The 27,876-nt window shown below is 39.4% G+C and overlaps 2 protein-coding genes across 10 annotated transcripts in view; one reads left to right on the forward strand and one right to left on the reverse strand.

The window, feature by feature from the left end:
- Positions 1-15,897, forward strand: part of lrig1 (leucine-rich repeats and immunoglobulin-like domains 1) — a 104,346-nt gene extending 88,449 nt beyond the window's left edge. For 3 of the 5 annotated variants that reach the window (XM_048547935.2, XM_048547936.2, XM_059649927.1), the window contains 8 exons: positions 2,765-2,928; positions 3,836-4,156; positions 6,073-6,354; positions 9,056-9,493; positions 11,645-11,809; positions 13,737-13,877; positions 14,130-14,381; positions 14,549-15,897. In XM_048547935.2, the coding sequence (XP_048403892.2) occupies positions 2,765-2,928; positions 3,836-4,156; positions 6,073-6,354; positions 9,056-9,493; positions 11,645-11,809; positions 13,737-13,877; positions 14,130-14,381; positions 14,549-14,745 (1,960 nt within the window). In that variant the 3' untranslated portion in view covers positions 14,746-15,897. Of the gene's footprint in view, positions 1-2,764; positions 2,929-3,835; positions 4,157-6,072; positions 6,355-9,055; positions 9,494-10,531; positions 10,603-11,644; positions 11,810-13,736; positions 13,878-14,129; positions 14,382-14,548 lie in introns of those variants that run through there. The other 2 variants (XR_007249256.2, XM_059649928.1) reach the window with 2 other exon arrangements.
- slc25a26 (solute carrier family 25 member 26) overlaps positions 1-27,876 on the reverse strand; it is a 212,392-nt gene that overhangs the window by 2,813 nt on the left and 181,703 nt on the right. For 2 of the 5 annotated variants that reach the window (XM_059649929.1, XM_048547937.2), the window contains 2 exons: positions 23,752-23,964; positions 11,126-16,034 (listed from right to left, as the gene is read on the reverse strand). The exons of 1 other annotated variant lie outside the window; for it this stretch is intronic. In XM_059649929.1, coding sequence (XP_059505912.1) covers positions 15,938-16,034; positions 23,752-23,964 — 310 coding nt within the window. In that variant the 3' untranslated portion in view covers positions 11,126-15,937. Of the gene's footprint in view, positions 1-11,125; positions 16,035-23,751; positions 23,965-27,876 lie in introns of those variants that run through there. 2 more of the 5 variants (XM_048547941.2, XM_048547938.2) reach the window with 2 other exon arrangements.

The following is a 27,876-nucleotide window of genomic DNA, read 5'->3' on the forward strand; positions in this document are numbered from 1 at the left end:
AAGTGGCGAAGCAATTTCATTTCTCGCTTCCCAAAGCAGCCGAGGACAAATCTGGTCCGGGCCTGGCGACTCGTCAATCTTAATGTTTGACAATTTTCAGCACATCAGCTTCCTCTATCTCTATCCATTCCAGCATGCACACCTGCTCTTCAAAGGTTTCATTCACTACAAAGTTCGTTTCTTTCGTAAAGACAGAAGCAAAAAACTCATTAAGGGCTTCCCCTACCTCCTCAGACTCCACACACAATTTCCCTATGCTATCCCTGATCGGCCCTACTCTTTCTTTGACCATTCTCTTATTCCTCACATAAGTGTAAAATGCCTTTGTGTTTTCCCTGATTCCTTCTGCCAAGCCTTTCTCGTGCCCCCTCCTGGCTCTCCTCAGACCATTTTTGAGCTCCTTCCTTGCCTGCGTGTAATCCTCTCTAGCTGAACTTGACCCTAGCTTCCTCCACCTTATGTAAGCTACCTTCTTCCTTTTCACAAGAAGCTCCACCGCTCTCGTCATCCAAGGTTCCTTTATCTTACCCCTTCTTGCCTGTCTCAGAGGGACATATTTACTCAACACTCGCAACAACTGTTCCTTAAACAGTCTCCACGTGTCTATAGTTCCCTTACCATGGAACAATTGCTCCCAGTCCATGCTTCCTAACTCATGTCTAATCGCATCATAGTTTCCTCTTCCCCAATTAAATATCCTCCCATTTTGCCTAATCCTCTCCTTCGCCATAGCTATGTAGAATGTGAGGCGGTTATGGTCACTATCACCAAAATGCTCTCCCACCACAAGATCTGATACCTGCCCCGGCTCGTTTCCAAGCACCAAGTCTAGAATGGCCTCTCCCCTCGTCGGCCTGTCAACGTACTGCGTTAGGAAACCCTCCTGAACACACCTTACAAAAACAGCTCCATTCAAATCTTCTGCTCGAAGCAGGTTCCAATCAATATTTGGAAAGTTAAAGTCACCCATTACAACAACCCTACTGCGTCCACACTTTTCCAAAATCTGTCGACCTATGCTTTCTTCAATCTCCCTTCTGCTATTGGGGGGCCTGTAGTAAACCCCTAAAATCAAATTGTACTTTGGAAAAGCGATCTTTGTGGATAAAGTGCTTGCTTTTATTTGTAGCTTCCAATGCAAAACACATATAAAAGTTTACTCAATTGAATTTTCTATTCACTTATTTGCAATATCGCCAAATATAGAATATTTCAAAACCAGTCTGTTCAGGATTACAGAATTTTAAAAAATTACTTTAAGTAACCTTTGTTTATGAACTTAGAAGTGGAACCTGAATCTGTTTTGTTTTGTACAGCTGAAAATGTGCACATCACAAAATCTGTTTTCATCAGCATGAAATGCTGTTTCACCAACTGTGAAGACCTTAGTTTTAAATAGCTGAAAATTATGTTAGACAACTTTTCCAGTTTAATTGGTATACAGTAGTAACTTTCTTGGAGGATTTGATCTTTTTATTTTGAAAGCTTTTCAAAATTTGTCTATTACTGCATTTTGACCAATAACAAAAAGCTTAATTTTAGATATCAGATGCAGTGGGAATTTCATTTGAGGACTTGAAATTGAATTAAAGGTGAGGGGAGGAATGGTCAGTTTTAGGGCTGGGCTGTCATCATGATAATTTTAATACTTAATGCAAAAGATCATGTAAGGTCAGTTTGAGTGATAAGTATTTTACATTTGCATTTCTTGATCTCTTCTGTTTTGGTCAAACTTGAATTTTTTTGAGGTGGTGACTAGGATAGTGCATATGGGTGTGTGTACAGGCCTTTATAAGGATTTCATTAGGTATTTGGAAAACCTTCAGTCAAGGAAGTCATTACCAAAAATAAGAGTGCGCAGAATGGGAGGAAACTGTGGAATGTTGAATCATGAGATCCTACAGCCCAGAGAGAGGCCATTTGACAGTGTCATTGCTAGCTCCTTGAAAGAAATATATTAAGTAGATTCTCATGCTCTTCATACTGTATTATGATGGCCATTTTCAAGCACATATCCCATTCCCTTTGCATAAAGTTCCACTACGCTTTTTAGTCAGTGAGCTCCAGATCATCACAATTTACTGCTGCTTTTGTTAATTATTGCAATTCTTATTTGATGGTTTTTAATCTCCTACCAAGAGAAACAGTTTCTTGCTTTCTACTCTATCAAGACTCCTCTTCATAATTTTAAACACCGTAAACTTCTTCATCTCGCTGTTCTAAGGATAATGATCCAAACTCCTTTAGTCTATGGATCCAACTTAAGTGTATATCCTGCTGCTATACAAACACATTTTCTCTGCAGCCTTTCTGACGCTTTGGCATTTTTCCTATAAATTGTTCTCAAAACTTGACATGCACTGCCCCACCTAAGATCTAATCTAATAAACACCAATGTTTAAAGCACAGGAACACTTTGCTTCACCAATCTTCTGAACTTGTTTAACCATCTTCAAAGATTTGTCTGTGAAACCACTAACTTGTCTGTACCAAATTTGTGTTGACCATTAATTAACTTGTATTTGTAAGTGCTTACCAATTTGATCATGATAATGCATAGTTTTTGCTACAGACTCTGGCTGTCTGTACATGCACACATTCTTAAAGTTGGTAGGACTGCAGGCCTTTAATTTCACATTAGTTCTCATGTATTTCTGTCAAATGCATTTGAGGCTGCTGCATTAATCGTAAGCTTTATGTTTTTGGAGTTTTATTAGAAACTTAAATAATGTTCAACACATTAACAAATTAAGTGTTCCTACAGATCAATGAACAGTGATAGCTTTTTATGTGACTGCCAATTAAAATGGCTGCCACAGTGGCTCATTGGAAGAGGTTTCCAATCTAGTATAGTTGCTACATGTGCTCATCCAGAATCACTGAAAGGCCAAAGTATCTTCATTGTGCCTGCAGAAAGTTTTATTTGTGGTAAGTTTTGTTTTAAAACAGTTAAAAGCTTTTGACTACTTGTGGGGCATGTTTTTGCTGAAGTTGTCGTTTGTATTAATATTTTTAGTCTTATTTTAGCTGATCTTGTTTAACTTCAATAGTATGCTTGTTAATGAAATATCAAGTTATGCTGCATGAACCATGGAATAATTTGAAATTATTTAGAATGCAATTTTTCTCCAAGATTAACATGATGTGCAAAGCTGTCCCAATGGTGGTGTAAAATTAGTTACAGAGAAGTATGCAATTATTGTAGGTACGACTTATGGAAGGATCAATCTTCATAGAAAACTGCTTATCTTTAATACTTACTTGATGCAACTGATGTTGGAAATTTGCAAAACCAGAATATTTTATGCAAACTTACTTAAATCCTCTTGTGATAATGGTTAATATCACTTGCTTTCCAAATAGTGCCTGCACTTGCAAGCTAATTTTCAGTGACTTATGACCAACGACACCTAGGTCCCCTTTGGTCATCAATACCTCTAACTTTCACTATAAGTCACCTTTATTCTTACTACCAAAGGGAATAAAACTCTACTTACCCATATTATATTATTATGGGCCTTGCTCTTGCCCACTTAAGTCTATTAAAATTCCCTTTGCATCCTTCTCTTAACTCAAATTCCCGTCAATCTTTGTACTATCTGCCAATTTAGAAATATTATATATGGGCTGAACTCCAAATCACTGATATAGATTGAATGACTTTCCACTTGAAAGCTGAAATCCTAGACTTTTGGCCATTCTGGTCATACCCTTTTATAATTCACATCACTTTGTCTTGATTATTTTATTTCTCCTGCGCATCCAAAGACATACACATTGTTGCCTTAAATTGGAACTGTTCCTCACATATATGTTTCCTTTTTTAACTATTCAGATGACTTTCCAAAGCCTCAGATCATAGTTCAACCAGAGACAACCATGGCAATGCTCGGCAAGGATATACGTTTCACTTGTTCTGCAGCAAGCAGTAGCAGCTTTCCGATGATATTTGCCTGGAAGAAAGATCATGAAATTCTTCACAATGCTGAGATTGAGAACTTTGCACATGTGCGAGCAAAAGATGGTGAAGTAATGGAGTACACAACCAGTCTTCTTTTAAGGAAAGTGAAATTTTCTGATGAGGGAAGATATCAGTGTATTATAACTAACAACTTTGGCTCGACCTACTCCAATAAAGCTAAGCTTACAGTAAATGGTGAGGATAAGTACCTAATAAGTTCAAATTATTCTAATTTTTACATGAGTTGTTACTAAAAATGCAAGTCCAAGTTGACAATCCTAAATCCAGAAGAATAACTGACTCCATAAATTGCGCAGATGTTTGTTTTCATATAGGAACATAGGAGCAGGAAAAGGCCATTCACCTTGAGCGTGTTCTGCTGATATTCCAAATTGAAAAATCACATGACACTAGGTTATAGTTCAGGTTTATTTGCAATCACAAGCTTTGGGAACATAGCCTCTTTGTCAAATGAAGCACACAGACACAGAATTTATAGGCAGAGATCAAGAGCAAAGGAATCAAAAGATCATACAAGTAGTGTGAGTGGAATTTTCAAATAATAAGTCTAAGCAGGTGATCAAAAGTGATACTCCACTCGTGCCATTCGTATGATCTTTTGATCTTTCTGCCAATAAATTCTGTGTCTGTGCTTCCCTCTCACTTCACCTGACAATGGGGCTATGTTTTGAAATCTTGTGATTTCAAACAAATCATTGGGTCTATAACCTGATGTTGTGTGACTTCTGGCTTTGTACACCCCACTCCAACACTGGCACCTCCACATCATGGTTATTCCAAATGTTTTTTTTCATTCACAGGATGAGGGGTTCTGGCAAGGCAACCTATTACCCATCCCTAACTGCCCCAGAGGGCAGTTAAGAGTCAACCATGTTGCTGATCATCTACCTAAATGCCATAATCCTGAGAGATCTTCCTCCCACTTAATGTCATTAATAACTAGAAATCTATCAATGTCTTGAAGAAACTTAATGACTGAGTTTCTGTGGCTTCCTCAGAGAATACCAAAGATTTAACACCCTCTGAGTGAAGTTGTTCCTCCTCATCTTAATCTTAAAAGGCTTGTTATTTTGAGAACGCATTCCCCTGTCTTAAACTCCACAATCAGAGAAGTGTCTTTTCTACATCTCCTCATATTTCTATACCTTTTTTAAAAAAAGTCTTAAAAGTTGCTAAGATGATCCCTTATCTTTGAAAGCTCCAGAGAATACAGGTCCAATCTCCTCAATCATTCCTGACAGGACAGTCCTGTCATTTCCTGAAATCTATCTGAGAGCCTCCACTCCACCACACTCCCTTACGGCAAGCATATCTTTTCCTGTACAAGGGGACTAGAATCGCACACAATAGGTGCAGTCTCACCAGTGTTCTGAACACTTGAATCAAGATTTCTTTGTTCCTGTACTTAAATCCTCTTGTAATAAAGGTTAATATCGCTTTTCAAATAGCTTTCAGCACTTACAAGCTAGCTTTCAGTGACTTATGACCAAGAACACCTAGGTCCCTTTTTGGTAATCAATACCTTCCAACTCTCACCATAGAACTGCACCTTTGTTCCGACTACCAATAAAACTCACCTGTCTGTATTATATCTGCCTTTTGGAATATATTACATTTGGCCTGAAATCCAAATCACAGATATGGATTGAAGTCCAAGCACTGATTCTTGTGGTACTCAAATTGTCACATCCTGTCTGAGAATAAGCAGTTCATTCATACGCTCTGCTTTTTCCCTGTTAACCAATTCTCTACCCTTGCCCACAATCCATGCAATTTTAACTTTATTTATTAAGTTCGCACGTGGGACTTCTATAAAAAGCATGTTTTTATGGTCAACTTGCAGACGGCTGACAAGATACCATTGTTGAGGGAACTTGCAGTTTAAATTCTGCACTAGCAGTGCAATAAAATTCTGAACTTAATGACTTTGTGTGATACTTGTTTTCTCAACAATAACTGAAAATCTGATACCTCTGCTGCAGTTTTCTTCTAGGTTTTAATGAAATAAACCGAAAAAGTTTGAAATTGACAATTCTTCACATTATTTTATCAACAATATTTGAATAAGCTCGAACATTTTATGTTTACAGTGTTACCATCATTTGTTAAGACTCCAAGAGATATTACGATTCGAACAGGAGCCAATGCTCGTCTTGAATGTGCTGCCACTGGTCATCCAACCCCACAAATTGCATGGCAGAAGGACGGTGGCACAGACTTCCCTGCTGCTAGAGAAAGGCGAATGCACGTGATGCCAGAAGACGATGTTTTCTTTATCGTAGATGTCAAGATTGAAGATATGGGAGTTTACACTTGTACAGCTCAAAATATTGCTGGGGCTGTTTTGGCCAATGCCTCACTAATGGTGTTGGGTAAGTGGATTCAGCATTTATGTCACATTTAGAATTAATGCTATTTAGAGTTTAAATATTTACTCCTGCTTATTAATTGTATTATCACTCTTTTAAGTTAGTTAATGGCCACATAAGATTGTTTTACAGTTCTCAATAACCTATCGCTCTAAATTGTTAGTATAATATTTGTATGAATTCATAGATTTGAGTTGAGATAAATGCACAGGCATTTTGAAACAAATTGTTTCCTATTTAAAGTTCTCACCTAATATTTAAAAAAAAAACACAGAACTCTAGATAACAAAGTGTGGAGCTGGATGAACATAGCAGGCCAAGCAGCATCTTAGGAGCACAAAAGCTGACGTTTTGGGCCTAGACCCTTCATCAGGAGAGGGGGAGGCGGATCGAAGATGAATAGAGGAGAAGATAGCTGGAGAGGAGTCAGACAAGTTAAAGAGGCAGGGATGGAGCCAATAGAGGTGGGTGTAGGTGGGGAGGTAGGGAGGTGATAGGTCAGTTCCGGGAGGACAGACAGGTCAAGGGGGCGGGATGAGGTTAGTAGGTAGGAAATGGGGGTGCGGCTTGAGGTGGGAAGAGGGCATAGGTGAGAGGAAGAACAGGCTAGGGAGGTGGGGATGAGCTGGGCTGGTTTTGGGATGCAGCAGGGGAAGGAGGGTCGTGAAATCCACATTGATGCTATTGGTCTGCAGGGTTCCCAAATGGAATATGAGTTGCTGTTCTTGTTTAGATTTTTCTGAATGAATGAATGAATGACTTTTCAGGAAGATTTACAATTTTGGTTTGATGTTCTGTGAACTGGTCCACTTAAATCATTTATATTGGCATCTTGCCTGTGTCCTATAATGAGTATATTTCATATTCTGCCCCTTTAACAAACAAAGGTTGCACTTTGTTTACAGACGGAGGAGAGGTGTTCCACACATTGTATTTTTAACATAAATAAGATTTTTAGGAGGACCCACTGTAGTAATTTTGAAGAAAATGTCAACGCAAGTGAAAAAAGCATATGACTGTGCAAAGATGATTGGACTGAATATAAATAATAGCACGATTAATTAGGAGAGCTAAATTAGTTTGAGAGAAAGCTAGCTAGAAATGTAAAAATACCTAAGAGTTTCTAAGGGTATGTGGGGGGGAAAAAAGGAAACCTGTAAATAAAGTGAATACTGTTCCTGTAGAGAATGAGTATTAACAGTAGATACTAAAGTAATGGTAGGTGTAATAAACAAATACCTTCTGTGATGAAGACAGATATAACATAAATATTTACCAGAAATAGATAGAAATCAGGAAGTGGAGAGGAGTTTGATGAAATCACAATAGTACTGAGCAAAATGATGGACATGCAGACTGACAAGTCCGCTGAGTCTTGATGAACTACATTCTAGATTCTTTATGGGTGGCTAATTGAGGTAGATATGTTGATGGTAATTTTCCAAAAATTCCTAGACTCTGGAAAGATTCCATCAGACTGGAAGTAAAAGGGAATTGATTTATTGGAGTTTTTTTTAAATGTGTAACAAGCACTTCGGAATAAAGGAGAGCATGTGGACATGCTGTCCTTTGATTTCTGGAAGGTATTTAACAAAATGTCACAAAAGGTTATTAAGGAAAATAGCAGCCCATATTCTGGAGGCAACCAAATTATCAGGGATGGAAGACTGGAGAACCCAATTGTGGCTGGGGGTGGGGGTGGCGCTGGCGCTGGCGCTGTGAACTGCTGAGAGCAGTAGTACATGAAAAGAAAATGAATGTAGACTGTAATATTTTGAGGGAAATGATCTTTGAGGAAAATTTAATATGAAAAGTTCTGTTATTCAAATAAGACAAAACCTTGGAGAATGGAATAAAGTACATGGAGAACATGTAAGCTCCACACAGTCACCCAAGGGTGGAATTGATCTTGGGTCCCCAGTGCTGTGAGGCAGCAGTATTAACCATCTGAGTCACCATGTTGCTCTATAATGAAATCAGAGTGGTAGCCCATCCTCCGAAATTGACAGAGAAATCCGGGAAGTGAATTGAAGATTTCATAGGATATATAATACCAAAATTGGCCCTTCTGACCAGTTTGACGCTTAATGTTTCACTCAAGCTCGCTCCCTTCTTCCCTCATCTGAAGCCATCATTGTAACCCTCTAGAAACAAAAACAAAGTTGCTGGAGAAGCTCAGCAGGTCTGGAAGTATCTGTGGAGGAGGAAACCATTAACGTTTCGGGTCCGGTGATCCTTCCTCAGAATGTAACCCTCATTGTAAGCCTCCGCTCGTGTTTTTTTTCCTCAAGTTTAACTAGCTTTTCTTTCAAATACAATTTTACTCTCTCTTCAACCATTCTCTGGTAGTGAGCTATACATTCTCACAAGATAAAGAAGTTACTTCTGATTTCTTGGTAATTTTCTTGTATTCACAGAAGAATTTCTGCAAAACATGCTGTTCACATTCATTTTAGCTAGCAGTGCAGCTAATAGCGAAATTGACCATCTCAGGCTTCTCTTCTCACCCCCAACTCAGATGCACCCAAAAATGCTTTTAGGTAGATTGAGATTATAACGACATTTATGCCCCAGTTCGGAGAGATTTGATGCATTACAATAAATGTTATTCTCACTCCCGGTGACTTCATACATTACATTAAATGTCTCTAAAACTGAAGGTGAAAATATTTCAACTATTAACTTGTTCACTTTGTATTCCTAGAAACCCCATCGTTGGTTTACCCCCTTGAAGACCAAACTGCAGTGATTGGTGAAACTATAGCTCTGCAGTGCATGGCATCAGGAAGCCCATCTCCACGGATAACTTGGTTAAAAGGTGATGAACCCCTTGTGGTTACAAAGAGGCATCATTTCACCTCTGGAAATCAGCTGCTCATCATACGAAATGTGGTATTGGATGATGGGGGTAAATATACATGTGAGATGTCTAACACGTTGGGCACAGAGCGAGCTCATAGCCACCTCAGCGTTTTACCATCATCAAGCTGTGTTGTGGGACAAAGCAAAAAAGATGGAACTATGACTGTTGGTATTGTCATCATTGCTGTAGTCTGCAGTATTGTAATAACTTCACTGGTATGGGTATGCATCATCTATCAGACCAGGAAGAAGAGTGAAGAATACAGTGTTACCAATACAGGTAGGAAAACAAAGAATCTCTTACATTATGCCTTGCGTGTCTCCAAAATCTCAATGCAACAAGTTACTCTTAAGTGCAGTCATTTTGATTGATTAAAGAATGAGTAGTTCTTTTGCTCCTGGTGCATCTAAGTGTGACCAAGCGTAATGTAATGTATTTTGCATTGAAATCTTGCATTTTGCCTGTGATCGTCTTGCCAGTGTATTTGATTTTAGTGTTTTAAAGTAGCTGGAAAACTGCTTCTCCCCTACATTTACTTAGATTGGAAAATTTTAATCCTCCAGTTTTCATGATATTTAGTACTTCAGCATGGCTTTATGTCTTTTTTATAAGAATTTGTTCACACACCCTGAGCAGAAAAATGCTATCCATTTTAATTGGGATTGCCATTAGCCAACATTTCATACCATTCTTCCATCAATGCATTCTGTAAATGCATGTAGTTTAGAGCTAGCAATGGAGCTAATAAGCGACATGTTGACTTCTCAGACTTCAAGTGTCAACTATGACTCAATTTGTAGGTCTCTAATTCAAGATGCTGAAAGATCTGTGCTCACTGTAGTGTTTCTTGTCAAGTGCCATTTTACAGATGAGACATTCATTTCTGGGGTCCTGGCCAATGTTTGGCATTAACATCGGTTATCTTAGAGCATGTGTGTTCTGGAAGCAAGCTGTGTACAAATTGCTTTTTGTATCCTACATTTATACCAATGAATATTTAAATTATAAAACACTTTTTGATGGATCCTGGGATTCAGAAAGGAGTGATATAATCCTGCTGACCTCCTTCACCATTGAAAATGTTGTGCATGACTGTAAAGATATAACAGTTATATAGCTGAAACAGTTTTGATGCAGTGCATTAAATGTTGCCTCTGCTAATTGCCTGTCCACTTTACATGATTTAGAACATGCATAAAATTGAGGATGAGGACAAAAAAGTAGCTTATTTTGTTTACCAATTTTTAAACATAGAAGTTTACATAACAAGATGCAGCAATTCAGCCACCCAGCCTAACACTGCTTTCTGATTCATAGCCCATAATGATGACTGTGTTTCAAGTGCCTATTCAAGTAGAGAACCAGAAGCTCACTCATCCTTTCAGGCAGTGAGTTCCAAATCTCCATCACTTCAGGGGTGAAAAAAGTACTTTTGAATCTCCTTGAAACCTCTTCCTCGATCTATGCCTCTTGGTTATGGATTTCTCAACCATGAGGTACAGAGCCTTTTACTGAGGGTCTCCCCCTCAGCCACCTCCATTACCAGTAATTCACTATAGTTGTCTTAATAAACTTCAGTTCTTAATGTTGAAATCTTAGTTGGTTCACTCGGTTTTCTAATCTCTTTTTTTAAAAATCATTCTTTGTGTCTAGGCTCTCAAGCACTCCTCATCTTTCCCAGGATTAGGTCACCAAAATTTGCATTCTTTTCAAAAATTCTCATTTGTAGCAAACCAGAATAGTTCGTATTGAGTTCTCTACTATATCTTTGTACCTTTTTATATAGCCATTTCACTAAATGCCTTTGGTACCTTGCACCTTTTGTAGTTTTTCTTAACTGTAAATAAATGGAGACATAATTGCACAATAATAATCATTCTTGGGATGTATGCATTAACAATTAGACCAGTATTTATTGCCAATCCCTTAAATTTGTGGTATACGTTTTTATTTCAACAATGCACTTAATTCATGAAAATATCTTTACATGTAAAGTCACTAAAGCTGTTCAGTTCTGTACAGTAACATATGAAGACACAAGCCAACAAACCCAAAGTATTAACTTTACAAGACTATATATTTACATATATTAAAAGTAGCGGGAAGATCTGATAACTGAGTGGATCCCCCTTTTGACTTCAGCAGACAGACCGTAGATGGTGGTCTGTCCCCATTGTGCCACGGCGGCAGCTGCACCTAGCTTTAGCATGTTCCTCAGCATGTAGTCCTGGACCTTGGAACGTGCCAGTCTGCAATGCTCAGTCGAGGTCAACTCCTATTTAGGAAGTAGTTAGTGAATTATAATCAGTCAAACTTTTCATAGTGTTTGGAATTAGAGGCAGATTATGCTAATCCTCTATTCTAATTCTGCTGTAAGGAAAATGTGACTTGGCTTGCTTCTCATCTGTGTTTGCTGTACATATATTATAGATGAAACAGTTGTACCACCTGACGTCCCAAGTTACCTCTCTTCTCAAGGGACATTGTCTGAGCGTCAGGAGACATGTGTCAAGATAGATGAGAGTAGCAATTTGCAATTAGCAGCGACACTTCTTCCTAATGGACGTATGGAGAGCAGTGGTATGGTGAGCAATGGTATGATGTATTTTTAATCAACTCAAATTACAAACATAGAAATAAGAACAGGACTTTGTTACTTCAGCCCTTTGAGCTGATTCTGTCGTTCAGTATGATGGTGGATGATCTTCAAACTATATACCCTGTTTCCTCCTCTTCCCCAGTCGCTTTGATCCTTCTAGCCCAGAGAACAAGATCTAACTCCACCTCAAACATTCAATATTTTGGCTTCAATTACTCTGGTAGAGAATTCCCCAGCCTCACCACTTTCTGGCTGAAGTTTCTCTAAGTCCTAAATGGCCCATTCCGTATCCTTAGATTATGACTGCTGGTACTGGGCTCCCCAGTTATCAGGAACATCTTCTGTACATTTGCTGTGTCTAGTCCTGTAAGAAGTTTATAGAAACTCCAGTGAATGTAGCCTTAACCAAATTCGTTTCTCTTCATAGATCAGGCCTGCCATCCCAGGAATATGATCTGCAACTTTTGTTGTGCTCCCTCCACAACCAGGATAAGAGAGTGGTTGTGGTTTTGCCAAGGTCCCATACAAGTGCAGTAAGACATTGCTGCTCCTGTAACCAAATTCCCCCACACAGGCCAACATACTGTTGTTGCCACCTGCATGTTTACGTTCAGCAATTGCTGTACATGGACATCCAGGTCCTGTTCTTGCCCTCAGTGGACAAACTTCCATTTGATAGAATCCATAATGTGGAAGCAGGCCATTTGTTCCATTGAATCCACACTGACCCTCTGAAAAGAATCCCACCTAAACCCGCCCCAATACTCAATCCCTGTAACCCTGCAATTCCTCTGGCTTGCCTGCATGTCAATGGACATTATGGGAAATTTACATAACCTACACATGGAGAAAGCTGGAGCACCTGAACGCAGATATGGGGAAATGTGCAATCTCTCCACACATTCATTCAAGACTAAAGTTGAACTGGACTCCCTGGTGCTGTGGGCAACAGTGCTAACCACTCAGCCATTGTGCTGCACATGTACCTGCCATTCACCCAACTTGTCCATATTGTATTAAACCATCCTCCTGTCCATCTTGATGCTATCTGCAAACTTGAAGACACTTTTCAATAACAGCAAATAGGGAATTTTTGTTTCAAAATCCTGTGTGTATTGTTTGAACATCAATCTATGGAATTCTTTACCACAGAGAGCTGTAGAAGTTGGGTTACTAAATATATTCGAGGCTGAGGTAGATCTTCAAGCAGTCAGGAAATCCAGGGTTATGGTGGGGGGGGGGGGAAGCAAGAAAATGGAGTCGAGGGTTCAAATCAGCTATGATGTCATTGAATGGCCTACTGCTCCTGTGGTCTTGTAGGACCTGCTTGAAGGGTGATTTTCCTCAATTCTATCAAGCTGTTCTTTAAACTAAGTTCCACAGAGGACTGACTGGGTTGCAGTTCCACTTCCACTGATGCCCTACAGTGCTGCCTCATGGCACCAAGGACCAGAGTTCAGTTGCAGTCTTGGGTAACTGTGTGGAATTTGCACTTTCTCCCAGTGTCTAAAGATATGCAGAATAGGTAGATTGGCTATGCTAAAGTTGCCTGTGGTGTCCAGGGAGTTGCAGGCTAGGTGGGATGCTCTTCAGAAGTTCAGTGTGGACTCAATGGGCTGAATGGCCTGCATCTACACTATAGGGATTCTGTGATTTTCAGTATCAGAGAAAGGAGTTGTGATAGTCCTGTAAACTAAGGTCCGTACTAGATGAAATACGGGTATCCTGGGTCCTCTGTTGCTGAGCTCCTGCTCAGTAGCTGTTGGCATTTGGTCTAAACTGACAGAATGAGGGAAGTCATTTCACATCTAACTATTACAAAGGGAGACTAAATTGTGGAATACCTGGACTTATTAATGATGAGCACATTTTATGGAACAGCCCATGTCACATTATGGAGCTCTGAAATGTTTTTAATTACAGGTACATGCCCGTCTGATGCTGGAAGCTGTGTAGAAGTGGCATCCCATAATGTTCACTGCAGGCAAACAAATTGTTTTGGTAGTAATGTTAACGATGGATGTAAACATTTAGCAGGAGGAACGCTAGGGCCAGAGCAAACAGGTATGTGAATTTTGCAACCCAAAATCAGTCTTTTAAAATGCCTGTATTCTTTTCCAATTTATTTTGTAGCTGCCGAAGCTACATGTTTGAAGGTCATTTCAGATGCAGTTTGCAATCAAATTTCTAGTTGAATAGAGCCATCTGAGGAGCTGTAGAGCGCATAAAATGCATTGGCAACATTTGCACACAAATTATAAGCTCTGCAACAAGCCTGAGAATTTCTATTGTTTATATTTTCTTTTGATGTTCCAGAACAGTTTGATTCTACCAACGTTTACTCCAAGGAACGTAAATGGTTAAACACAAATAAATGTGTGGATCATGCATCTGAGAATCGTGGTACAGAGTGGAATAGAGTAGACAAAGGCATTTTGAATCATTATTTATGCAATGGAACTTCCAGTGGCCTAAGGGAGAGGCAAGGACTTGTATATCCTAGCAATCATGACAGGATGGTATCTCAGGCACAAAATGTAACACCTGTAAAGATTGCTGATACAAAAGGTAATATTTTGCCTTTGAAATTATTGTGTAGTAACTGAAGCAGCTAAGCAGTTCTTTATTAATAAGAGAGAGTACTCTGGTCTTTTTTTTTCTCTATTAGATTTAGAATTGCTAAAAATAGTGACAGTTCTTGAACTCATATCAAAACATTTGTTTGAATTTTTCAGGATCGCCTTCCCAACCTGTACAGTTTTGTCAGGAACATCATAAGCCTGTACAACTTCCATTGTTGGAGACCTCAAGTCATCAATCAGTACTTTTGTGTGACAAACCTCGGACTGTACTGTGCAGTGGTGCTGAAGGTGACATCAAACAGTCTTTACTACTGAATGGACAGTTATCACAATCTTCAGACATGGTCTGAAGAACAAGTGAATTGAATACAAACTTATGCCTGTGCACTGAAAACACATTTTTGTTACTACCTCACCTTCTGTAATGAAGAGTCATGGCAGGACAGAGCTTGTATGGGAACAATCCTATTTGAGCGTTCTTTAATTGTTTATATTTTTAAGCTTCCATAGGAAGTATTTGTAGATCAACAGTTGACTTGCATTTAAAGCATGTAAATGCAGGGCATAATGTACATAAGGGAATGTCGTGCTTTTATATGTTTGTATATGAGTTTCCATATGTATCTCTTGCAGAAGATATTTTAAACCTATTTAGTGCATGAATAACTTTTTAGAATTTTGAAACTATTTCTCTTGGTTATGTTGGTTGCTGTTCTTAAATATTGCAAAACCTACTGGTGCCTTATTGCAAAGGGTCATAACGAAAGTAATTACTTGTATAAACACTTACCCTTACACTGAATATAATTACCATACTGGACATGACATTTCTAGGGAAATGCTTTACGTTATTTGACAAGGGTCTTACAGCCGTTACTTAATTATGTTTCTCCAGTGTTATTTCCTTTATAGTTTGGCATAGAAATTATAGAAAAGTTACTCATTGCCATTAAAGCTCAAGTTCAAATTCTGTGACTGCAAAATAGAGGACTATGTCTTAACAGCCACAAGGACACTGGAGAAATTGAAATATGTACTGTGTCCAGATCACTTGGAAGAGAGTTCTTGTTAGTTGCTGATTTTTGAAAAACTGTTGAACTGCATTATTAGCAAAAATAACATTTTGTGTTAACCAAATATTGTTTGCTGTAGTCTCTACTTGCCAATTTTGTTCCTTAGAGATCACAGTTAAAAAAAACTAAATCAATCAGTTGCTGAAATTGGAAACAAATGTAAAAGAACTAAGATCTTGCAATTAAGTTAAAATTCTGTTGAAATAATGTTACCCTTCTAGTGAATATTCTATGCTGAATCTGCCTCAAACACAATAGGTACAATTGTGTGACTATTAAACGTTGCCAGAAAGGACACAGCAAAGCTGCTCAAGAGGCAAACAGAGGAAAGAAGTGTTACTTCTCTGCACAAATATTTATTTATACAATTTGATAAAATATAGAAGTGTCTAACAAAGATGTCTAATAAAAATCATTTATAATACAAAATCAACTTCACTGCTTATTCCATCTCCATTCTTGATCATGATTATAGAAGCAACCTGTGCAATTTATCATAGGTTCCTAGAAAAAGAAAACCACCAAGACTGATCCATGTTACTCTGGGGACAATTCCTGAAAACAAGCTTAAAAAAAGAAAAATATATTAATTTCTGTATTCAAATTATAATACCTAACTTTATGCTTTTGTCAACACAAAACAATTGGATATTATGTTCAATTCTATTTTCATGCTTTATCATCAGTGATACTCATTCTGAAAAAACTTAAGTTTATATATAAACGCAAGATGCTTTGGAACTGTCATAGAAGACTACTATCCACATTGACCCAATTAGTTGCATTCATGTAGACAAATCTCAGCAAGATTTCTGAACTAAACAATCAAGCAGCTTATTGTATTATTGTGGGATACTGCTGAACCATGCATGCATTATTATATTTAATCTGAACAAAAGTAAGGCATATAAGCACGAGGGGTCATAGTTTTAAGCTGGTTGGTGGAAAGTATAGAGGGGATGTCAGAGGCAGGTTCTTTACGCAGAGAGTTGTGAGAGCATGGAATGCGTTGCCAGCAGCAGTTGTGGAAGCAAGGTCATTGGGGTCATTTAAGAGACTGCTGGACATGTATATGGCCACAGAAATTTGAGGGTGCATACATGAGGATCAATGGTCGGCACAACATTGTGGGCTGAAGGGCCTGTTCTGTGCTGTACTGTTCTATGTTCTATATACTTTTGAACTAAGTTCAGTAATTACTGTCTTTTTTAGGGTTTGAATTTCAAGCCTTCCCTACTGTTTAATGCATTGCATTAGTGTTTTCTTTTGCTCAAGTTCAACTAAATGGCCTAAATGATACCTGCTCTCAGGAAAACAAGGTGCACATCCAGCTCTATCAGCGTTATGCTTTAAAACATGTTGCCTGTATGAAGTACACTAAGGACCTGATCAGGCACCAGGATTGTTTAGAAAGGCATACCTGGATTTCCTGGCCATTGACATTGTTAGAAGTTTTCTTCCTGGTGTGTTGGAAGCTAACCATGTGCTATTGTACTTAAGTTCTCAGTACCAGAATCCCCTAGGTTCAAATTCTGCTCGAGTTGTTAAACTGAATTTAGTAAATGGGTCATTTGTGGGTGTCACTTGGTGGGGATGGAGGGGAAAACCCGCAAATGCGGCTTGGTTGTGATGATAAATACAACAAAAATTTTGTTCACCAGCACCTATGGGACCCAGAGTATGCTGGTTGATCAAATATTATGGATAATCAAGTGGTCTAAATAAATGTAAAAATACATGTAGAGTAAAAGAATTGACATGCAGGGAGTATATATACATCGCTGTTATACTTTATCCACAATATAAATCTCATAATACAACTTTACCATAAATAAAAATTACCAGGAGATAGCCTTCTTAATCACACCCGACTACTAAGACATTGCGGTATTGAAGGAATAATTGCATCAACTATTGATATTTCATAGGGCCATTTATTTGAATAAGTATATTTACAGTGAGGTACAAATTTTAAAAATATAATTGGGCAGAATAATGCCGTAAACTCCATGGTATTTGGGGGATATAATTTTTGCCTTTTTATTGAGAGCTGGTTAAAACAAAGTATGCTGTATTCAGTAATGCTGCCTTGTCGGTAATTTATTAGCCTTGGGATTTCTGCATCTACACAATCTAAGGCTTAAAAGTCACCACCCTCTGGTTCTTGATCAGGAGCAGGATTTTATGTCCATTCAGAGGTGTGGAAGCAAGTGACTATGGAAATGAATATTGATGGTTGTTGGCAATTTTGGCCAGCCAATTGATCTGTTAATGAGCTTATCAACTCATCAAGGGTGAGTTTGGAATTTTCACAGGGGTGCAACCGTTGCACCACAACAGGAGCAATCCAGATGGAAGTAACAACAAGGTTAACGTCACTGCCATGCCATTAAATAGTTTGGCTCAAAACTGCATGCATCTCAATTACACTTATCCTTTGCCACATAACTCCTCAGCGTCACCTGAAAACAAATCAGATCCTGCATATAGATAATTTAATCAACCTATTCAGAGATGTTATTACACACCTCTGAAGCAGATATGGCTTCATTCGCTACCAATGGGGCACAATAGTGGTTGGATCCCACATATACACACCTCATGAGCGGGTTGGACTTAAACCTGGACCACCTGGTTCAGAGGTAGGGACACTAAAACTGTGTCACTAGAGCCCTCAGATCCCACATATAGAACATAGAACATAGAACAGTACAGCACAGAACAGGCCCTTCAGCCCACAATGTTGTGCCGACCATTGATCCTCACGTGTGCACCCTCAAATTTCTGTGACCATATGCATGTCCAGCAGTCTCTTAAATGTCCCCAATGACCTTGCTTCCACAACTGCTGCTGGCAATGCATTCCATGCTCTCACAACTCTCTGTGTAAAGAACCCGCCTCTGACTTCCCCTCTATACTTTCCTCCAACCAGCTTAAAACTATGACCCCTCATGTTAGCCTTTTCTGCCCTGGGAAGTAGTCTCTGGCTATCAACTCTATCTATGCCTCTCATTATCTTGTATACCTCAATTAGGTCCCCTCTCCTCCTCCTTTTCTCCAATGAAAAAAGTCCAAGCTCAATATACTTGGATAATAATCAGCTCTGCCTGACCAACCTCTCCAGTGACTCTCAACTGTTGCATTGTTTGATATTTACAACTGTAGAAATTTGTGTGAATGAAAAACCGAAGTCATTTCTTGCCAAGTACTTCACCCATTGCATTGGCACCTTTGGTGTTGTATGTGACAGTAACATACAAACCTGTGCCATCACCAATATATCTACTTCTACCCTCTGGAACATCTCCCTGACTGCATATGCCTCAACCTCTGCTGAAACACTCATTCATGCCTTTGTTCCCTCTAGATTTGATTGTTCTAATACTCCTCTGGCTCTCCCCTACACAAACTAGAGTATATTCAAAAATCTGCTGGTTGAGCTTCTCAATCTCTCAGTATGTCCTGTTCCCTCTTTAGCCCCGTATTTCTAGCTCCCTGTTGAATATACCCCAACTTTAAAATTCACATTCATGTTTACAAACCTTGTGTGGCCTCTTTCCTTGTTATCTCTGCAAAGCCCTCTGGTTTAGATCACCTTCAAATCTCTATATACCTCCAATTCTGGCCTCTTCCCTTGTTTATTTGCTCCAGCACTAGCAGCAGCAATGCTTTCTGCTATGAAGGCTTGAGTTCCTTCTAAGCCATTCTTATTTACCTCCCATCCTAAAGATGGTCCTTAAAACCCACATCTCTGATCAAGCTTTTGGTTATGAAATCTTGTGTAGTTTGGTGTCAAATCTAGTTTTGAAATGCATCTTGAGACCATTTACTAAATTAAAACTGTTCCTATAATGCTACACCAGGAATGGCCTTTCTTAGCTTTCCATCAAAGAAGATTGAATAACTTTAATTCAACACTGACAAGTTAAGTTGTTACAAGTTACTACGCAGGGACAGCATTTACAGACCATTCCTGATTGCCCTCAAGAAGACTGATTAGCCATCTTCTTAAACTGCTGCAGTCTATTAAGAGACTTCTACAGTACAGTGTGTACAGAGAAGCAGGAAAGTCCATGTTTCAGGTCGGCTTAAGTTTAAGTCCCGACCCGAAATGTTGATTTTCCTGCATATCTGATGCTGCCTGACCTGCTGCGTTCCTCCAGCTCCACGCTGTATTGACTCTGTTTCCAGTGTCTGCAGTTCTTGCTATCTCTGAGATTTCAACGGTACATAGAACATAGAAAAGTACAGCACAGTACAGGCCTTTCAGCCCATGATGTTGTGCCATGGAATAATCATAATCCAAAAATAAAATAATCTAACCTACATTCCCCTCAATTCACTGCTGTCCATGTGCATGTCCAGCAGTCGCTTAAATGTCACGAATGACTCCACTTCCACGACTACCACTGGCAAACTATTCCATGTGCTCTCAACTCTCTGGGTGAAGAACCTCCCTCTGATGTGTCCTCTATACCTTCCTCCTAACACCTTAAAACTATGACCCCTCATGGCAGTCAATCCTGCCCTGGGGAAAAGTCTCTGGCTATCGTAGTTAGGGTGCTCCAGGATTTTAAACAATTGATGACAAATGATATATTATCAGCTCAGAATTTTGTGACTGAGGTGGTGTTGTTCCTTTGCAGCTGCTGTCTTTCTTCTTTCCAGGTGGAAGAGATTATTATTGAAGGAGCTTTGACAGTTGCTGGAATGTATCTTGTAGATAGTATAGAGATAGTGAAAACTGCCAATGCCGGACATTCTGGGATAACAAGGTGTAGAGCTGGATGAACACAGCAAGCCAAGCAGCATCAGAGGAGCAGGAAAGCTGACGTTTGGGGTCTGGACCCTTCTTCAGAAATGGGGGAAGGGATGGGGATTCTGAAATAGAGAGGGGGGGGGGTGATGGATAGAGGAGAAGATAGGTGAAGAGAAGACAGACGGGTCAAAGAGGTGGCGATGGAGCCAGTAAAAGGGAGTGTAGGTTGTGAGTTAGGGTGGGGAAGGTCAGTCCAGGGAGGACGGACAGGTCAAAGAGGCAGGATGAAGCTGGTAGGTAGGACGTGGGGGTGGGGCTTGAGGTGGGAGGATTGGATAGGTTTGAGGAGGGATGGACAGGTTTGGGAGAGAGAGACGAGCTGGGTTGGTTTTGGGATGGGGTAGGGGTAGGAGGTGATTTTGAAGTTTGTGAAGTCCACATTGATACCATTGGGCTGCAGAGTTCTGAAGCAGAATATGAGGTGCTGTTCCTGCAACGTTTGGGTGGCATCATTGTGGCACTGGATGAGGCCCAGGATGGACATGTTGTCCAAGGAGTGGGAGGGGGAGTTGAAATGGATCGTGACTGGAAAATGTAGATGTTTGTCACGAGCCAAGCTAAGTGTTCCACAAAGTGATCTCTAAGCCTTTGCAGGGGGAGGGGGGGGGGGGGGGGGAGGTGTGGTTTCCCTCATCTATAGGAAGCCACATCGGGAACACCAGATACATTATACCACATTAGCAGATGTGCAAGTCAACATCTGCTTGACATGGAAGGTCTTCTTGGGGCCTATTGTACATAGTATAACTGCTTCCACAAATGTGGAGAGAGCAAATATTTAAGGTGGTGGATTGAGGAATAATGTTCTGGATGCTGTCAAGCTTGAATCTTCATGCAACTGCACTTATTCAAGCAAATGGAGGGTATTCTATCACTCTCCTAACTTGTGCCTTGTAACATAGCGGACAAGCTCTTGAGAATCAGGTGGTGAATAACTCCTGACAATACCCCAGCATCTCAGCCACAATGTTTATCCAACAAACATGCCAAAAACATTGTTTTTAAACTTAATTTAACAGTTAGCAGCGCATTTTTCCAGTTACTTTGGTTTTCTAAAATTCACAGCTGACAGATGGAAACAGTTTAGAGTTTTACGAGATAGCAGATTACTGTAATTATAAATGATAAAGCACAGCAATTTGTACCAGGCATATACTGGCCACACTGTCAAATAAACTGGCATTAAAATGTGTTAAGCTTGTAAATGTTACCGACAATTTCCTTCAGATTATTCCAATTTTATTTCAAAGTATTTCAGAGTATTCCATTTCTCCCGCACATTTATGTATATGCATTAAAAATCAGAAGCACGTAGGTTTATAGTGTAGATGAAACTGAATCAGCCCATTTGTCTATCAGCTCTTTTTTACATCAGTGCAAATCTACTGTCAGTGCCCAGATTTCTCCTCATAGCTCTGTATTTTACTCCACTTCCGACATTCAATCTACCTTCTCCTTCAACGATCTCTACCTCAATCATTCCCTATAAGCAATCCAAAATAATCACCTCTTTTAATTTTCATTGTGACAACTTTGAATTGATAACTAATTTATTCAAGAGTGAGAAACATAGTGAACTTAGTTGGAAAAATGCACTGAAGTGAGAACATAAAATGAGCACAGTGCTCAGGAACAACAGGATGAGGGCACTGGTTCCTTTCGAGGAGGAGTGCAGACAAAACCAAGGTTGTGGCATTGCAAATGGCTCAGTTGTACAGCAGGAAGGAAGAGAAAAGGAAAAGCAACAGGGACAGGGGATTCATTATTGGAGGAAATAGACAGGCATTTTTGTTTGCAGGCAGCACAGTCAAGGATCTCAAATAACTACTGCTTTACACTCCTTCTGGGAGAGGTTGAACAGACAAAGATCATGGTCCACAGAGGTATCAATGACTTGGGTAGTGAGGGAGATGAGGTAAATCAGAATTCAGGTCAGAACTTGAAAAGTAGAAATGTATGGGTGACTCTCAGGACTACATGGCTGGAAACATGGTAGAGGAGGGAGTGCTTTGGGTGTCTGGGATGCTGACTCTGGGGAGATGGGACTTGTACAACTGGATGGATTGCATGTGAACAGAAGCAGGATGGAATTGCCTGTGGGACATTTTGTGAGAACTAAGGCTAGGGATTTAAATTAACTCAGCAGGAGTATGGGAATCAGGAGAAAGTATCAGAGAAGAATACCGTGGTGCACAAAATACTAGTAAAGACATACAAGTGCTAGAATAGAGAAAGTAAGTTATTAGACAAAGCCAGAGTAAGTGAGAAAGTTATGACACTGGAATGACGGTTATACAGCATGTATGTGAAAATACAGAGTAAAGACAATTCAGGAGCTGCAGATGCAGATTGCTGTGTGGAAATATATTGTCACTGGTGAAAACAGACACAGGGCTCAAGATAGTACAGGATTGAGTATTAAATAATCCTGTGTATAAGGTGTTCATAAAAGACAGCAAAGAAAGAAATCGAGGAGGGGTGGCAGTATTGGTTCAGCACAGCACTGCAGTGCTGAAGAAAGAGAATGTATCAGCCAGTTCAAGGACAAAGTCAATTCTGCTAAAGCTAACAAGAGTGATTACACTTTTTGGTGCAGTCTGTAAACCACCAACAGATGGGAAGGATGTAGAAAAATGCATCAGCAGGGAAATTACAGAAAGGTGCAAATATTTTAGTAGTTAAGATAATGTTCAGGAGAATCTTCAAGAACAGTCCAACAAGAAGGGAAGCAGCACTACATCTGGTTCTTGGAAATGAGGTGTGCCAAGAGTTAATGGGGGAATACTGAGGAGAGAGTTGCCATTGTATCACATGGCAAAACCTTACAGGGACAAGGCATGAACAATGTGGGTAAGGGTGAGATATATGGCAAAATCGTGTGAGGAAGTATGGTGAGGCCGATCTTGCCTTTGGGATCAACTCACTGCAGCTTTTATACATCTGCCAAGTGACGCGGTGAGTTGCCAAGGGGAATTATTGCTTGTTGAGCACCATATTAACAGCATGACTCACCTCATTTACATTCAGCTTCCTATCCAACCAAACATGCTGAACACAGAAGATATTGAGCATTACTGGCACAGCAGGTAACTGATAGGCTGGAGTTTATCAGCCTCCACATTGGATAGTGAGCGCCAGCATCTCAGGGCATGCTCCATGGGCACCAGCCACACAGACCCCATCACCACAGACTTTGGCATCTTCTAAGAATTCTCATAGCACAACTCTGATTCACTTGCAGTAACGCTTCAGTACTGCCCCAGTAATGTTGCTTTAAGGACACTGCATTGAGGGGCACATACTGCATCAGGCTGTATCTTTGGGCTTTCCAATTGCTGTCAGTGCTCATTCTGTGCCAACCTGGATGCCCAAAGTGTACCTGCCTTGCCTTGCAGCATTTTCCCCCTCAGCCTGAGATAACAAGGCTTTGATGGAATTCCCAATAGATTATGCACTCCACATGCCTGGGAAAGTTGGGCTCCTGAGATCCAGCAAGAAACAGGAGCCATGTCAAGGCAACTTCGTGTTCGAGTGAATTAGCATCCCACCAAATGACTGCCGCTCCTCGGAAGATCCAGGCCATTATGTTAGATTTCTTTATTTCACTAAAACACCCCTTACGGCGATAGATTCCTGTGCTTGACATGATCTTCATCACTCTCTCTGGTTTTAGTATTCTATGAGATGTGATAAAACAGTACACAGTGTACTCAGTGTCAAAAACACAATTTTACACAAAATTATTACTGGTCCTTTTTCATGTATTCAAGTCAGTTTCCATAAAGCTGAAACTGTTTACTTTGTGATTTAATTTTACCTGCACATTCAAGGAACTGTATGTTCAAACCCCCAGGTGTTTCTGCACAGCCTCAAATGCCAGAGTTTCTTTTCCCATTCAGCTTATACTCCCATTTCTGGTTCATCTTTTCGAAACGTATGACCTCACAAAAATTCATCAACAGGAAAGAGGGGATTTGGATCTGACATTACCAACAAAACTGATGAGTGACTATTGAGAACTACTTTTAAACGTTTAAGCTGCTTGGAACGTATACCTGAAAGGGTAGTGTAAACAAGATACAATATAACTTCCAAAAGCGAGTTGGATACGAAATTGAAAACTTTGCAAGACAATAAGGAAAGATTTAAACTAGTCGGATAGATCCTGCAAAGAGCAAACATGGCCATGGTCAACTGAACAGCCTCCTTCCATGCTAGATGATTCCATCTAACTGCATCTGCTACAAGTATTTCATTTCACCAGCTTAAACCTGGTCTTTTTATACCACTCCATGCCATTTTATAACCCTCCATCTTTTTGCCATCAGCAAATTTTGGCACTCTATGTCTTATGGCTAAGTCCAAATCTTTAATCCCTGGCACACATCACTTGAGTCTTCTCTCATCTGAATGTCCATTTCTCCAAACTCTTTGCTTCCTCTCTGTTAACCAACTTTTTAATGTACGTTACTTTATTTCTTCTTATACAACATGGCTTCAATTTTTCAGACAAACCTCTTGTGAGCTATCTTGTCGACTGTGTTCTACAAAACCAGATATTCTTGTATCTACTGCATTCTCTTTATTGAAATACTTGTCAGGTCTTCAAAAGAAAACTTGAGTTTGCCCAACGTTGCTTGCCCTTAACAACATTGTTTAGTAATCTTTTATTAATCTATGTACTTCTAAATGAACATTCATTTTACATTCTAAGATGGAAATAGAAATTTCAGAAAGGTAGAGCTCATCCTACCGGTCCTTATGATCATAAGTGGTTTTCTCCTTCCACTCTGGTTTCCTTCCTGCACATCCTGATTCCTTCACAGGCTGAAAATCTATCCAGTCATGAATGTATTCAAGCACAGAGCTCTCACAATCCTCCAAAGTATGGAATCCAAAAGATTCACAAATCTTTTGATGAAGACATTTTTCCTCATCTCAGCCCTAATCAAATCTTATCCTGAATGTGTTTTGGTAGGTTCCTGAGAACTCCACAGGCAAGAACAAGTTCTTGTAGTCTATCTTACCAAACCCCTTCAGAATCTTGAACATTTTAATCATACTTCAAAAATCTGAAGTGTACGGAGTTTAAAACCATGTATATTATACAAGTAGTCTACTGTTATTGTAGCTACCAGGTTAATCCTTTTGTTCCCTGGTAAAAAGTGTTATAACTAGTCATGCTCAAATTGTTAATGCAATGAATTTTATTCTTTGATATACCTCCTTTTGACAGAAAATGAATATTTTTATTTTGCAGTCTAACCATCTCATCTTTGAGGATTTTAATGAAGATCAATTGACATATTTTTTAATAATTTTGTAATTTAGGCCAAATCTGTCATTATCTTGCAAAATTTATATGTATTCATTTCAGCATACTCACCTCTCACCATTATATTTTTCAGTTCTTACATAAAACCTAACCATGTTGCAAACATTCCTCTTTAATTGGTCTCCAGCTCTTCAGTTATTAACTCCATTTCGCTTTCTCGTAAATGAAGCAGAATTCTTGCATTGGAAGTGCCCTAATCTAAGAACCAGTCTTGAATACATCCTATAAAACATTACCCATTGTAACCATACATTGTTTCTGGCTTTGTCAGGATTTTTTTTGCTATTTTGTTGCTAAGAAAAAAGATATAATATTTAAACTTCTGTATCAGAACAGGCAAGAAACCAATTTATTCAGCATGTAAGGAGGGTTTTAATGGGTTGGATCACATTTGGCATGGAGCTGCAGCAGGATCTATGAACTGTCAATATTATCTTGCTGATTAATCTCAGACCATGCGGGAAGATTCTCACTCGTGTACATAAGCTCCTTTTCCCTACGTAGAACAAACTTCTGTGTGTGATTATATGTAGCTTCTATCACACACAAATCAAATGCATTGAGCTCAACTGATGATTCTAAAACTAGTTTCCAGGGTAATTCATAGCAGTCTGGACTATTTATCCAATAGCAGCATCACATTTAATGCTGGGCACTGTTCTCAGATGTGTCAGTATGGGGGGGTTGGCTATGCAGCTCATTGCAGACAGTCAAAGGCATGCACTGCTCGACTTTGTGTGTTTTTAACCATTTTCAGTGATACCAAGCAATTATTTGCTGTTGTTCTTAGATATTGCTCTGCAAATCACCCTCAATTATCTCTGTTACTGGTACCCCCTAATGAATACTAAGAACTACTGAACAGAGATATGTTCGGGTTAAGTATGAGAAAGCATTAATTCACTGACGAGTTGATTTTTAAAATAATGTCAGTAGAAAATTAAGCGCATGTGGCTTGAATTTCATTAAGATCAAAGAGTAATTAACATCAGCTACAACTGCCAGAGCATCAGAACGACAGACCAGATACAAAAATAGTCTTTTGTAGACTAAATATTTTCTGAGCTCCCATGACAGGAGGGTGTCTGTGTATGCAAAGTAGTTATGAACACAGAACAGGATGTCTGGTGGTGTCAAAGACCATACTGTTTCAAAAACAGCAGACATGCAATGTTACACACAGTGTGTTACTAGCAGCATGGATTTATGATGATTAAATAAGTTAATCTGCATTTGTAACAGAGCAACTTAAGAACTTTGATGATATTTTCAAGTTTATATTCTATATTGTATGCATATTTAGGTGAAACTATAAATCAACAGAGTTGCTTGGTGTTAATAGTTAATTTAATAATGTCAAATATCCATGGTATGGCAAGACTTAAGAGAAGAGCAATATTTTCTATTTTGTAAAAACTATCTTCCACAATCTCAAGCATTTTTGACTCAATAAGATATGTTGGGAGGGTAGTCACAATTGTAATGTCAGAATGACAGTCCTGAAAAGGCTCCTTCAATCAATAAACTGATTTTTTTCTGTTCGCAGAACCTGCTGTTGAGTTGCATTCCTGAACTGCTGCAGTCTTTCGGGAGTAGGGACGCCCACAGTGCTGTCAGGAAGGGAGTTCCAGATGTTTGACCCAGCTACACTGAAGGAACAGTGATATATTTCCAACTCCCAACCACATGTTATTTAAAGGTGAACTTGCAGGTGGTGATGTTCCCTTGCATCTACTTTTTAAGATAGGCAGGAACACAACTTCTTTCCTTTTAAGTGATAGATGTTATCAGTTTGCTAGATACTGTATAAGAAGCCTCTGTGAGTAGCTGCAGCGCATCTTGCAAATGGTAGACACTGCTGCGACTGTGTTGGTGAAGGGAGTGAATGTTAGATATTGCGAATGTGGTGCCAGCCAAGTGGGTTGCTTTGTCCCGGATGCTGTTGAGCTTCTTGAGTGTTGTTGGAACTGTAGTCATCCCAGCAAGTTTCATTAAACTCCTGACATATCTTAGTCAGGTTTTGGGAAGACAGGGAGCCAATTACTCACCTGCTCTTGTAGCCACAGTATTATGTGGCTGGCACACAATGGTAAGTCCCCAGGTTACGGATATGATTCAGTGACAATAATGCTATTGAACATCCAGGGATGGTTAGATTGTCTCTGGTTGGAAATGGTCATTACCTGGAACTTGTATGGCATGAATGTAACTTGCCACCTATCTGTCCAAGCCTGGATATTGTCTAGGTCTTGCT

This window comes from Stegostoma tigrinum, chromosome 11 (genome assembly GCF_030684315.1).
Source record: "Stegostoma tigrinum isolate sSteTig4 chromosome 11, sSteTig4.hap1, whole genome shotgun sequence".
Taxonomy (NCBI): Eukaryota; Metazoa; Chordata; class Chondrichthyes; order Orectolobiformes; family Stegostomatidae; genus Stegostoma; species Stegostoma tigrinum.